Below are 13367 nucleotides of genomic sequence, written 5' to 3'. Positions count from 1 at the left end.
CCTGAACTGCCTTCCCTGCGCTCAAAATGTTTAAGCTTGTAACACTTACAATTTAAAAAATCATGGCTCCAAGTTAGAAGTAGAGTTCTAGAGTTATACAACAAGGAAACATGCCCTTGGGTCCACTTGTTCATGCCATCCAAGATCCTAATTACCTGCATCTGACCCACATTGCTCTAAAACCTTTCCTAACCATGTGTTTTAGATATAATTAGATACTTTTCACTGTACAAGATGTGTAGGACAATGACATTAACCTGGGTGGGATTGTGAGAAGGATGCAAAAAAGGATTCCAGGCCACATGGGCAAATTGAGTAAGGAGGTAAAAACTTGGTATAAGCAATATCGCAAGGATACATGTAGTTATACCCTTTTGGGGGGAAATAGAATGGAGGTGCATTATTTAAATTGTGTCATTTTGAGTATCTATCAAGAGACTTGCGTGTTTTTGCACACCAGTTGAAAGAAAACAAACAGTAAAGGCGGCAAATGACTTGTTGGCCTTTGTAGCAAGAGGATTCGAGTACAGGAGCAAGGCTGTCTTGGTACAGGGTCTCGGTGAGATTATACCAAGAGTACTGTGTGCAGTTTTAATATTTCTTTTCTAAAAACAGATATAATGGCCATTGAGAGAGTGTTGTAAAGATTAACCAAACTGATTCCTGTCATGGCGGGACAGCTTTGTGAGGAGAGATTAAGTCCATTCGTGTTTGGAAGAATGAGAAGGGAATTAAACAAAATTCTAACTGACCAGATAGTCAGAAAGGGGGTGGGGGAGTTGTTTTTTTTGTGTCATAGTGTCACGATATAAAATAAGCCATTTAAGGTTGAAATAAGGAGAAATCTCTTAACTCTGAACATTGTCAGCTTGCAGAAATCACCGATGGCTGTAGATGTCAAATTGGTAAATATATATATTTAGAGATAGTTAAATATTCTAGATGAGAATAGTTTCTGGGGCTGCAGGGAAAAAACAGTATTATGGTATTAATACATAGGATCAGATTGAATGGTGGGGCAGGTTTGAAAAGTGGCATGCCATTGTTCCTGTTTTTCTCTTTTTACAACAGTATGTCTGTCTGATGCCACAGGAGTCAACATACATTAGCAATGTTACAAAATTTTGAGATTTAAAAAATCAAGTCTGCAATTTATCCCATCAGATAAAGCATAACAATAAATTTAATTTGACACCTAATTCACTTTCATATCTCAAGTAATAAGAAAGTTATGGCCATTTTCATACTCGGAAATTAGCATCTTGTTCCCTATTGATTTTCTATGGACATAACAAAAAAGCTGTGATCGTGGACAGTCAAAAGCCCATAACCTTCTTAAAAATTAAGAGAACTGAATAAAATTTTCAGTTATCATAGATTGAAGCATTCTGAAACAAATATAAAATAATCTTACTTGGATGACCTGAAATTAAAGCATATAATTAGTTAGTTACCCAATTGTGGCTAATTTCAAACTTCAATTACTAGCTCTAAACATCTATCAATTTCTTAATAAATGATTAACATTTTTAAATAGCCCAAGTGTCCAAATAATATTCACAAATAATTCACAATAAAACATGATTTTTAAATCTCATTTACATCAATTTATAGGCCAAATGGAAAGAATTTAGTGTTCATTTGCTGTAAATTAAAGTCAATTTAAATCGGCTTTCTAGTGGGTTCCTGTGAACGCGCTGGTTTAGAATGTTCACATTGCGCTGGATTTGTGCCCTCAAGTGCCCAGAAAAATACTGCGGGATATAAAGAGCCCAAAATGAACTACTCGCTATAGAAAACTTTATATACAGGGTTATATTACAAGCCCCATTTAATGTAAAAATAAGGTACATACCTTTAATTGTTTGCTTTATAAAACCCTGGGGCTGCGAGAGGTTGCGGAGTGAGAGAGTGATTTTTAAACTACTATAAATATTATACAAGGCCATAAAAACTAATAATACCTTTTGCGACGGGGTCTTTCAGCGATTTTCCGTTAATGATTTACTAGGCTGAACATTTTCGATTGGAACAGCCTAGTAAAAATCGCGTTTTAAACCCGCCCCCTCTAAACAGCGCCAAAATCGCGGACACGGGGTAGGGCAGATGCTCAGCCACGATTCAGTTAGGTTTTGTAACATACCTACATACATGGTTACATTTTAATCTGCTAATTGACTTAATCTCTCTCTCTTCGCCTAAATCTATTGACTGTTTGCAAATGTTTGGTTTTGGGTATTAATAACCAGTTAGGTTCTCCCCATAAAATTACTGTTTTGGTTCAAGCCTGTGTAAGTGTAGATAATAATTAAATGGAGATGGTATTACTGGATAAAATGGAGTACTATTCAAAAGTGAATGAAACATAGATGGCATTTACTAGTGTCAATCCCATATGAATCTACCAGTTCCAAGATCAGGTTAAGGATCAGGAGAGCTTGATTATGATCGTCGAAGAAATATACTAGCACTTTTTGGTGTTGATGGCTTTTTTCAGCACTGCATCATAAGTCATACAAAACCTAATATCTTGACTTCCTTTTTGCTTTATTGAAAAATGCTGTGATATTGAAATCCATATTTCTGTTTACAGTGTAGCCTAATGATTTCCAGGAAATCTCTTGAATTTATGCCCTGCATAAAGTATTTGATAATCTTGTTTCAAAACATTGCTGATGGGAACATTAATCAACATTGCATAATCGGAGTTTGTACAAATATTGCATAAAATGCATCTATTGTTAGCATCTTGGAAGAACATGATGAAATGATATCCAAACATTAATGGTATATTTGGAATACAATGTATTTAGGATTAGAGTTCCAGAATTGTTGCTCAAAATGAACTTAAAATAGCTAAATTCTTTAATACAGAATGATATTTTGCAACTAATCGCTGTTGCAAGACACAAAATGCTGGAGTAACTCAGGCAGCTTTGCTAGAGAGTAGAAATGAGTGATGTTTTGGGTAGAGACCCTTCTTCAGACTGACCCGAAACATCATCCATTCCTTCTCTTCAGAGATGCTGCCTGCCCCGTTGAGTTACTCCAGCATTTTGTGTCTATCTTCGATTTACACCAGCACCTGCAGCTCCTTCCAACACATTGTTGTAAGTAATGTCACCAAAACATAACTTTCCCCCATTCAACCTGCTAATATGTATATGTTTATTGAAATGTGATTGAAATTTTACTTTTTTAGGTTTGTAGAAGACAAAATGTGGGTGACATTCTCAGAAGGTAGTTCAGCTCTTGCAGTGCAGAAATTGAGTGGCACCGAGGTAAGTAACCATCCTGACAAGGAAGTAACACAAATAAAGTTTGCTAGATTTTCCCCTAAATATTAAAAAGGACTAATTTTTCCTTTCTGCTTTCCTACTTCTCTTCCACTTTCGTAAGTTTGGAAAACATACCTGTTTTTGTGTGCCTTGATGCATGAGCTCAGTACTTAGTGGCATCCCCCAATGCTCCTTGCCTAGTAATGGGCCAGGGAGTTCAAAGGGATGTTGCACTTTATAATGGAGATTGAGAACATATCTGATTTGATTTTCCTGTCAGAACATGAAATGGAATTTCTGTTGCAGGAGTTTGCCTTCAGGCATATGAATATTCAGATTCAGATCTGAATATGAGTGTAATTCTGTGCTAAGGATGTTTGCTTGAGATAAATCTCTGACATTGCCTTTCTTATCCTACACGGCAGGGACCAATTGTACCCCTTGACCATGAATGTTGTGCCATATTTGATCTACATAACCCTCCCCATGTTCTCTGCTACTTTAAGTTGTTTCCAAATTCTTAAAAAGGATTTAGGTCTTGAACTGTTAGTTGTCTACCTTTCCACGGATGCTTCCTAAGTGCAGTGTATTTACAGCATTTTCTGTTTTTAATTCGGATTTTCAGCATCAGCAATTTTTCTGAACCTCGTTACATATTTTCTGCAACAGATATTTTCTTTAGTAAGAATGGTTACAAGACCTATACAATATTCGTCTAATAATAGTAATAGATCTGTGTACAAGGACACCAAGGTCCCACTGAACTGCACACTTCAAATCATCATTTAAAAACATTCTTCTTGTTTTCTTCCAAAGCAGATGACCTTGTATTTTATGCACATTATGTTCTGTCTGTAGCATCTTCATCAATTCTAACTTTGATATATTTTGTGGTTTCCTCATCCAAAACATTGATGTAGATTGTGAACAGTTAATTCTTGCAACATCTCAGTATTTATGGATTCTGCGGACAAAAAATACTCTTTTCACTCTTATTGTTGTCCATGATAATCATTTCTTCAATCCAAATCCTTATCAACCCCACAATCTCTCCACTAGCCTTCTAAATGTCCAATTACGCCACGTCCGTTTCATATTCTTTTAGTTATAAATATCAAAAAATAAATGTTATTAAAAAAAAAATTATGTTCAGTTCATTAACACGGTGCTGTTAATAATTTCTTCTACTACTGCGAGGTAATATATTCTACCATTTTTCTTTTGACTGATATCAGGCTAACTGGTCTTTCCTCCATTGTTTTTTTGCCTCCTTAACTAGTGGGGTTATTAGTGAAGATTAAGCAAATATATTAGTAAATTGATAAACCCTGATCAAACGGGGTTTATACCTAAAAGATACTCATTTAATAATCTGAGACGCCTGTTTAATATAATGTATTCGCATAAAGTAGAGGAAGAAGATATATCAATTATTTCTTTGGATGCAGAGAAAGCATTTGATCAGGTAGAGTGGCAATACTTATATAAAGTACTACAAAAATTTAATATGGGAGAGAATTTTATAACATGGGTAAAATTATTATATGATAAACCGATGGCAAGAATTTTAACTAATAACTTGTTATCTCAAAAATTTCTACTATCAAGGGGTAATAGGCAGGGATGTGCACTATCACCCCTGCTATTTGCCCTTATGATAGAATCCCTGGCTGAAAGTATAAGAATTCATCCGAATATTCAGGGCTATAATACCAGGGACAAAGAATAAAATCTCATTATATGCAGACGATATACTTTTATATATTACAAAGTCACAAACGAGCATACCAAATTTATTAAACTTAATAGAGGAATTTGGGTCTTTTTCTGGATATAGAATAAACTGGAACAAAAGTGAAATCATGACATTAAAACCTCAAGAACCTACACACTTATTGAAGTTCCCCTTTAAAATCGCAACAGAAAAATTTAAATATTTGGGTATTCAGATTACTAGAAAATATAAAGCATTATTCTACGCTAATTTCATACCTTTATTAAATAAACATAATACGCTGATTAAATTTTGGAAAACACTTCCCTTATCATTATTAGGTAGAATAAATGCAATAAAAATGATCTTCCTACCACAATTACTATACCTATTTCAGTCTATACCGGTATATATACCAAAATATTTAAAAAAAAAATTAGACTCTAACATTACAAATTATATTTGGGACTATAAATCACATAGAATCACAAAAAAACACTTATGTAAACCAAAAGATGTCGGGGGACTTTCACTTCCGAATGTTATGTATTATTACTGGGCAGTGCATATTAAGAATATGATTTATTGGTTGGATAGTTCTACCCAACAGACAGAATGGATAAAAATGGAGAAGGAGTATTGCCATCCTTGTAATATAGGAACGATCCTCTTTTCCCCAAAAAAACTGAATAACACAATATATAAGAACCCAATTATATATGGTACAATAAGAATTTGGAAACAAATAAAATTATCTTTAAAATTAAGAAATCTATCACTGTTAATGCCAATAGTGAATAACCCTTTATTTAAACCATCTCTTATTGATAAGACATATAACCAATGGGAAAGTCTCGGAATTAGAAGGATCGGGGATATGTACGAAATGGGAAACCTACTATCATTCCAACAACTACAATTAAAATTTAAATTGAAAAACAACCAATATTTTAAATATCTTCAGATTTGCGACTTCGTGAAAAAATATATACAAGGATATCAAAAAGTAACTCCTGACTTATTGGAAGAAGCAATGAATATTGAAGCTGACTCACAAAAATTAATATCCTATTTATATAATAGTATTCTAAATATAGACCTACCATCGACAGAGGTACTTAGAGAAGAGTGGGAACGGGAATTAATGATAAAAATTACGAAGGTTAAATGGGAAAAATACCTGATATATATTCACAAATGTTCAATTAATGTAAGACATAATCTAATTCAATTTAAAATTGTACATAGATTATATTATTCAAAAACAAGATTGAACAAATTTTATCCAAATATATCCGCCACTTGTGATAAATGTCTAGCCCAATAGGCAACTATAACACACTCCTTAGTTTCTTGCATAAAACTTTATAGATTTTGGAATTATATTTTTGAAATATTTACAAAATTATTCAAGACAAGAATGGAACCTAATACTGAAATGATTATATTTGGTGTAATGGAAGATGGGAATAAATTGAACACATCTCAAAATCTATTCCCTAACTATGGTTTAATAATAGCAAAAAAATTAATACTTAAATTTTGGAAAGGTACATCGATACCAACGCTTAAAATGTGGATTGCAAGTATGTTGGACACCGCTCATCTTGAGGAAATGCGATTCCTCCTAATTGATAAATCAGACCAATTCATAACGAGTTGGTCTCCATTCGTCGTTTTTTTGGAATCATATGGTGCAACACAATTGTAAAAAATAACTGTTTCAGGACTGGACGAGGGTTGGTCAAGATTATAAATAATGATCTCCTTTTCTTTCTTATTTTCTTTTCTCTATTTTCTCTCTCAACTTTCTTCATTTGCTCGTTTTCTTTCTTCACACACTATATATTTCACATCTTTCTATCCTTTACTATCTTCTTTTTCTTATTCTCATCTTTTTTCAATGTAACAAAAAAAAAGAAGTTGTACATAAAATGTATTATGAAAATATATATTAGGCACTTTGGTGCCATATGACTGTACTTCTAATAAAATAAAATATTTAAAATTTAAAAAAAAACTAGTGGGGTTATATTTGCTATCTTTCAATTTGTGGGAACTGTTCTAGAATCCAACAAAGATTTAAATAAAAATGGCATCAGTTTCTGGCAGTAATACATCTGCAAGAGCAGTACATAGACTTAAGTGGGGAGAGTAATAGACCCTGGGAAACATCAGAAAAATCGACCTAGGGAGAGAATATTGAAAACAAACATTGAAATAGTGAACCATAATAGCTTGTCATAGGTTGGAAGCAAAAGAAAGGTGAATACCCATGCTTACAAAAAATGTTACCAATATAAAAATGAGATTTGTTTTAGTAATGCATAATATTAGAATATGTAAATAGAGATTGTCTGAACAATGCTGGTTGGAGATGACTATCTGACCATATCACAAAATATGTTTAATTTAAAGATCAAAGGGGAAAAACAAAATATTGTATTCATGTAGGTTCTGGACAGGACTATTGGTATCTGTCTGAAGAATCTGGATTGGAGCAGCAGATTAGAGGAAGAGATGAGTCTAGAAAAAATTAGCCCTGGTTTACCTGTCTCTACTAGTTCTACACTGCTGGGAGAGGATACTGTTGTATCTGCTGACTATGATATGGAAGGTATGTAGAAATAATTAAATGTCTAAGCATTCAGTACATTTAAAATCTGATTTATTCAATGCATAAAAATAAGATATAAATAATGTGACCTTTTTATGTTTTAAATATGTAAACTCTCAGTCCCTAATAACTATTAAAATGCAGACATGCAGCAAAATAAATTGGCTATGAATAAATCGGTGATCCATGGGCAAGTATCTATCAAATTAATTTGACTGCTTAAACCTTTATCATATTCTAAAAATCCAAATACCTAAATATCATAAATTGTAACATATTAGTCCTTCTTGGATATGCAGCTTTATTATTTTTTTTAAATCAATTATTAATGAATATTAGGAAATCGGTTCCATTGAATTTAAAAGAATAATTAGCTTTTAAAATGTAATTTGGGCAAAATGGAGAATGGGAATTTGAACAGTGCAAAAAATGGTAGTTCAGTTCAACTTTAAATCTATTTGTGACTATTTTTGCATTGCCTTTCAAGTCCTTTGCATTGTTTTACTATAGGTGACGTGGATGACTATAATGCTGAAATCTATGAAATCCCTCAGCATTTGCAGCCTGCCTCTGGTTCAGGTTCAGGGACTTCTCCTAGTTCGACACCCAGGACGAGTCCCTGTCCTTCACCCACAATGCAAGAGGCACTTCCACCATTACTGCCGAGCAGACCTAGTCGTGCAACCACAAGGGGTTCCACATTACAACAAGAACAGTCACATCAAGGTAAATGTTTGTCATCAATATCAACAAGTATTGTATATTTAGCACTGGTGACTTGCAAATTAGCTGTCATCTTCTAATTATCTTTCAAGGAAACCACCTACATTTTGACCATTGCTAATAGTGCTATAACTTAATTACTCATTTCATTCCTGCCATCGGGAAGAAGGTATAGGAACCTGAAAACTGCAACGTACAGGTTTTGGTGCAGCTTCTCCCCTACAACCATCATGCTATTAAACACCACAACCTCCAAATAGGCTCAGAACTATTGAGACTTGGAGGCATTATTTTTGACTTTTTAATTGTTTCTTTTCATACATGTACTGAACTTTTTTAGTTGGTTAATATGGGTTTTACAGAGTACGATGCTTATATCGAAGGACACAAAACTGGACTGAATAGATACAGGAAGAATGTTCCTGATGGCAGGGTAGTCCAGGACAAGCGGTCATAGTCTAAGGATGAGAAAAAATATATATTGTCCCATAAGTGATGAACCTATGGAATTCTCCACCACAGTTGATATCAAATTATTCAATATATTCAAGAAGGAGTTAGATAATGTTTTGGGTGGGGCTCAAAGGAAACTAGGAATATGGGGAGAAAGTAGAAATGGAATTTCAATTATCAGCCATTAACATATTGAATGGCAGAGCAGATTTGACAGGCTAAGTGGCCTACTACTCGTTTTTTTCCCTTTGTAAATAGTTCCTCAGGGGGTTATTTAATAGTTGTTTTGTCATTTATGATATGATATGATCTCAGACTGTTTATACTATTAAGTCATTGTTTTTTTTAAATCAGTTTCTTCAGAATTACAACAAGTTCCAACACAAAAGGAAAGTTGTCAGGCGCTGGAACCAAAACGAGCACCACCGCCACGTCCTGCAGTCCCTCCTTCAAGACCTGTCCCACCACAAAGACCACCTCCTCCTACAGGTAGATTGTTTTTTAAAATCTTTTTTTTACACTTTCCCCTGCTACCCACCAAATGTATCTTAAATTGTCTTCACTTTTTCTGCACAATATTAACTGTGCCATTTTTCAAAAATGAGTGAAAAAATATCTGGCGAATGGGGTATCATGGGAGAATGCAAAATTGTCCTTTTTGGCAGGAACAAGAAAGAAACGTTTAAATAGTGAGAGATTCTAGAGTTCTGACATGTGGAGGGTCCTAGATGACCCTCTGTAACATTTGCAGATACTGCATGTAATTTAAAAAGTCTAACAAAATGTTATTTGTTGTTATAGTGAGATTGCTTCAGAGTACTTTGTGCATATTGATCTCCTTATTTAAGGAAGGGCATTAATGTAGTGGAAACAGTTTAGGGAAGGTAGCAGCAGAGTCTTTTAATATTTCTAAGCCAGAAATAGATAGATATTTGATATGTAAGGAGTAACAGGATACTGTCAATAAATGAGAATGTGGTGTTGAAGTTACAGTTAAATTTGCCATGGCTACTTAGTCTTTAACCTGCCAACGTCTGTCTGTCTGTCTGTCTGTCTGTCTGTCTGTCTGTCTGTCTGTCTGTCTGCCTGTCTGTCTGTGTGTCTGCCGCCTGCCATCCGGCGTCCGGCTGCCTTTCTGCCTTTTGATTCGTTGACGGCTGCTCCTTCCTATCGGCTTCCAACACATTTCAAAACAAAGTTGCAAGACAGGAACATTCTGAACTTTTCACCTCAATGGGATATCACAGCAAGTGCTTCAACAGGAGGGAGAGGGCCAATTGGTATTGCAATTGGAACTGCTGCAGCAGGCAGGGGAGGTGCAATTGGAATTTTTTTTTTAATCCACTGCTGAGGGAGGCAGGGGAGTGCTGGAATCTTACATTTGGGAACGGGTTCAGTTCCGTTGGAGGAGACGAGTGCATGGTGGAATATTGGGTTGGGGGATCACACCATTGGGGGAGCAGACCCAACGGGTCTGCACTTGGTCTAGTATATTACTAAAACTCTCATCTTGTTTGTGATTCTGTGTGCGTGTGTGATCCCAGAACTACGCCAAAACGGTACACGATTCAGATTGATGTTGTTATTCACATTTTTAACTTTGCAAATCCCACTGTAAGAAACATTTCTTCCATCTGCCTGGCAGTTAGCAGTTATGATGTCACCATGTGATGGTAACCCTGCTTGCTACAATGTTGCAATCCCAGGACACTAAATCCTGGTAGCCCTAGCAAGTGCAATTGCATTTTTTTTAAAGTTTAAAATGAGGGAGGGTGAACAAGACAAAATGAGCCGCCCCTGCACAGTTGGGTGCTATGGGTAAGTGGTGGAATATTGCGTTGGGTGAACGCGTTGCGTTGGGGGAATGGGTGAGTGGTGGAATATTGCGTTGGAAAACGGGTTGTGTTGGGGGACCAGGCCTCCCGTGGTGGCTATGGGTGAGTAGTGGAATATTGTGTTGGGGGAACGGGTTGTGGGCGAGTGGTGGAATATTGCGTTGGGGGAACGGGTTGCGTTGGGGGAATGGTGGAAATGGCTTGCGGCCTCCCGTGTGACATCCACTTGGTCTAGTATATATTACTAAAACTGTCATATTGTTTGTGATTCTGTGCGCGTGCGTGCTCCCGGAACTACGCCAAATGGGTTTATGATTGCGCTACAATTGTTGGGCCACCTTACTACAATTGTCTTGTGTGTTTTTATCAAGTTTCGTTCAGATTGATGTTATATTTTACAAGTTATTCATATTTTTAACTTTATAAAATCCAGTTTGAGAAAGAATCATTTGCAGATGCAGTTACAGCTATGATGTCACAATGGGAACTCATTTACATAAACTGCCCTGAGCAGTGCTCCACACAACAATGACATCACAATGGGATCTCATTTACATAAACTGCCCATCAACAGTGTCCCACCCAGTGCAATGAGAGATTTGTTACATTGTTGTAAGGAGAGGGAGGGAGTGGGGGAGGGAAAGAGGAGAAATTTTATTTAAACATTGTGTTTAGTGGAGGAGGGCGAGAGGTGAGGAGTGGGGAAGCAGGGAGATAGATGGAGAGGAGGGGTAGGGAGGGGAGATGGGTTATGGAGGGAGGGAGGGAGTGACTGAGGGTAGCGGAAAGGAGAGGGGAGAGCAGAAGGTGAATGCAATCATTCTTTCTACAGACGGAGTGGGGAAACCTATTTCTCTCTCTTCCTTTCCCCTTCTGTTGCCTTTCTTAACATATCTTTTCTTGGGTGCATAGAACCGTACAGCACAGGTACAGGCCTTTCGATCTACAATGTTTGTCCCAATCTTGATTCCAATTAAAACTGCACATCTGCCTGCATGTGGTCTACATCCCTCAATTCTCCTCCCCTTTTATGTCTAAATTCCCTTGGCAGGGCATTCCAAGCACCTACCACTGTGTCTGGGGGAGAAACAAAAACTGGACACATCAATCTCCCTTAAACTTTCCTTCTCTGCCCTTTAGCAAAGACATTTCCTTCCTGGGGAAAAAAGCCTCTGATTATCGACATGACAATGGACAATAGGTGCAGGAGTAGGCCATTCGGCTCCTCAAGCCAGCACCGCCATTCACTGTGATCATGGTTAAGCATCCACAATCAGTACCTTATCCTGCCTTCTCCCCATATCCCTTGACTCCGCGATCTTTAAGAGCTTTAGCTAACACTCTGTTGAAAATATCCAGAGAATTGGCCTTCACTGCTTTCCGAGGCCGAAAATTCCACAACTTCACATATCTCTGGGTGAAAAAGTTTTTCCTCATCTCCGTTCTAAATGGCCTACCCCTTATTCTTAAACTGTGGCCTCTAGTTCTGGATTCCCTCAATATCGGGAACATGGTTCCTGCCTCGAGCATGTCTAATCCCTTAATAATCTTGTCGTTTCAATGATATCCTGTCATCCTTCTAAATTCCAGTATACAAGCCCAGTCACTCCATTCTTTCAACATATGACAGTCCCGCCATCCCGGGAATTAACCTTGTGAACCTACGCTGCACTCCCTCAATAGGAAGAATGTCCTTCCTCAAATTTAGAGACCAAAACTGCACACAATACTCCAGTTGTGGTCTCACCTGGAGTATGTCTGTGCTTATAATTATATATATTTGGTGTTAATAAGATCATGTGTATTTATATTTGTAGCAAGACATCCTTGCACCTTACTCGATCTCTTTCAATGAAGATCAACATATCCAGTGACGTGTTTGGGACTATGCCTGTTCCTTTGTACATTAATATTTCTCAATCTATCGTCATTTCAGATTTCAGATTTTCCTACTTCATACTTCAAATACAATATATTTACCTACTCATCCAACGTATCTAAATTGCCTTTAAGCCTCTTTGTATCATCTTCACAATTCAGAATCCAAACCAGTTTTGTATTGTTGGCATATTTAGAAATATGTTCAGTTTCCTTCATCTGAACCATTTCATATATGGTGAACATCCAAAACCCAAACGTCAATCCCTGCAGTATCCTCACTCACGAAATGCCATCCTAAGAAGAAAAAAAATGTATTTCCCCCACTGATTTCTGTCCAATCAGTTTTCAATTCATGACGGTGTACTACTACCACTCCCCCATGTTTTCATTTTGGTAATAATATCTTGTGGGACTACATTAGCTTTCTAAAAATCCAAATACACTACATCCATTGGTTGTCCCTTATACTACAACTTGTATCTTCAAAACAAAAATTCCTGTAGCTTTATCAAAAACCATTTCTATTTCATAAATCCATGTTAACTTTGTTAAACCCCATTGATACTTTCTTGTCATGTGCACGCGTGCTGTGTGAAGAGCCTGTTCCTGTGTTGTATTATCTAAAGTAAAAATAAAACTCAAATTCTTTTCTCTCCTGCCGATTTGTAGTCCTTATTATAACAGTGGCCTCACACCATGTCAGGTATATAGAGTTTACTGGGTACAAACAGTACAACTTCTCACTTAAGAGTTCACTTTAAGACTAACGGAATGCAGCAGACCGCAACGCTAACAAGCTTGTGGGCGTAACTACAAATGCATGACTCATAGCATAAGCCACTAATCTACATCTCCCCTCTTAAAGA

General features: G+C 36.5%; 1 protein-coding gene across 1 annotated transcript in view; it reads left to right on the top strand.

Annotated features, from left to right (window-relative positions):
• The window catches only part of synj1 (synaptojanin 1), a 73381-nt gene that overhangs the window by 47103 nt on the left and 12911 nt on the right, over positions 1-13367 (top strand). Inside the window, exons 22-25 of the mRNA XM_055644214.1 lie at positions 3203-3281; positions 7447-7609; positions 8120-8335; positions 9140-9274. Of these exons, the coding sequence (XP_055500189.1) occupies positions 3203-3281; positions 7447-7609; positions 8120-8335; positions 9140-9274 (593 nt within the window). The remainder of the gene's footprint in view (positions 1-3202; positions 3282-7446; positions 7610-8119; positions 8336-9139; positions 9275-13367) is intronic.

Source organism: Leucoraja erinacea, chromosome 13, assembly GCF_028641065.1.
Source record: "Leucoraja erinacea ecotype New England chromosome 13, Leri_hhj_1, whole genome shotgun sequence".
Classification (NCBI taxonomy): domain Eukaryota; kingdom Metazoa; phylum Chordata; class Chondrichthyes; order Rajiformes; family Rajidae; genus Leucoraja; species Leucoraja erinaceus.
Note: the sequence above shows the minus strand (reverse complement) of the source record. Positions and strands in the feature narration are given on the sequence as shown.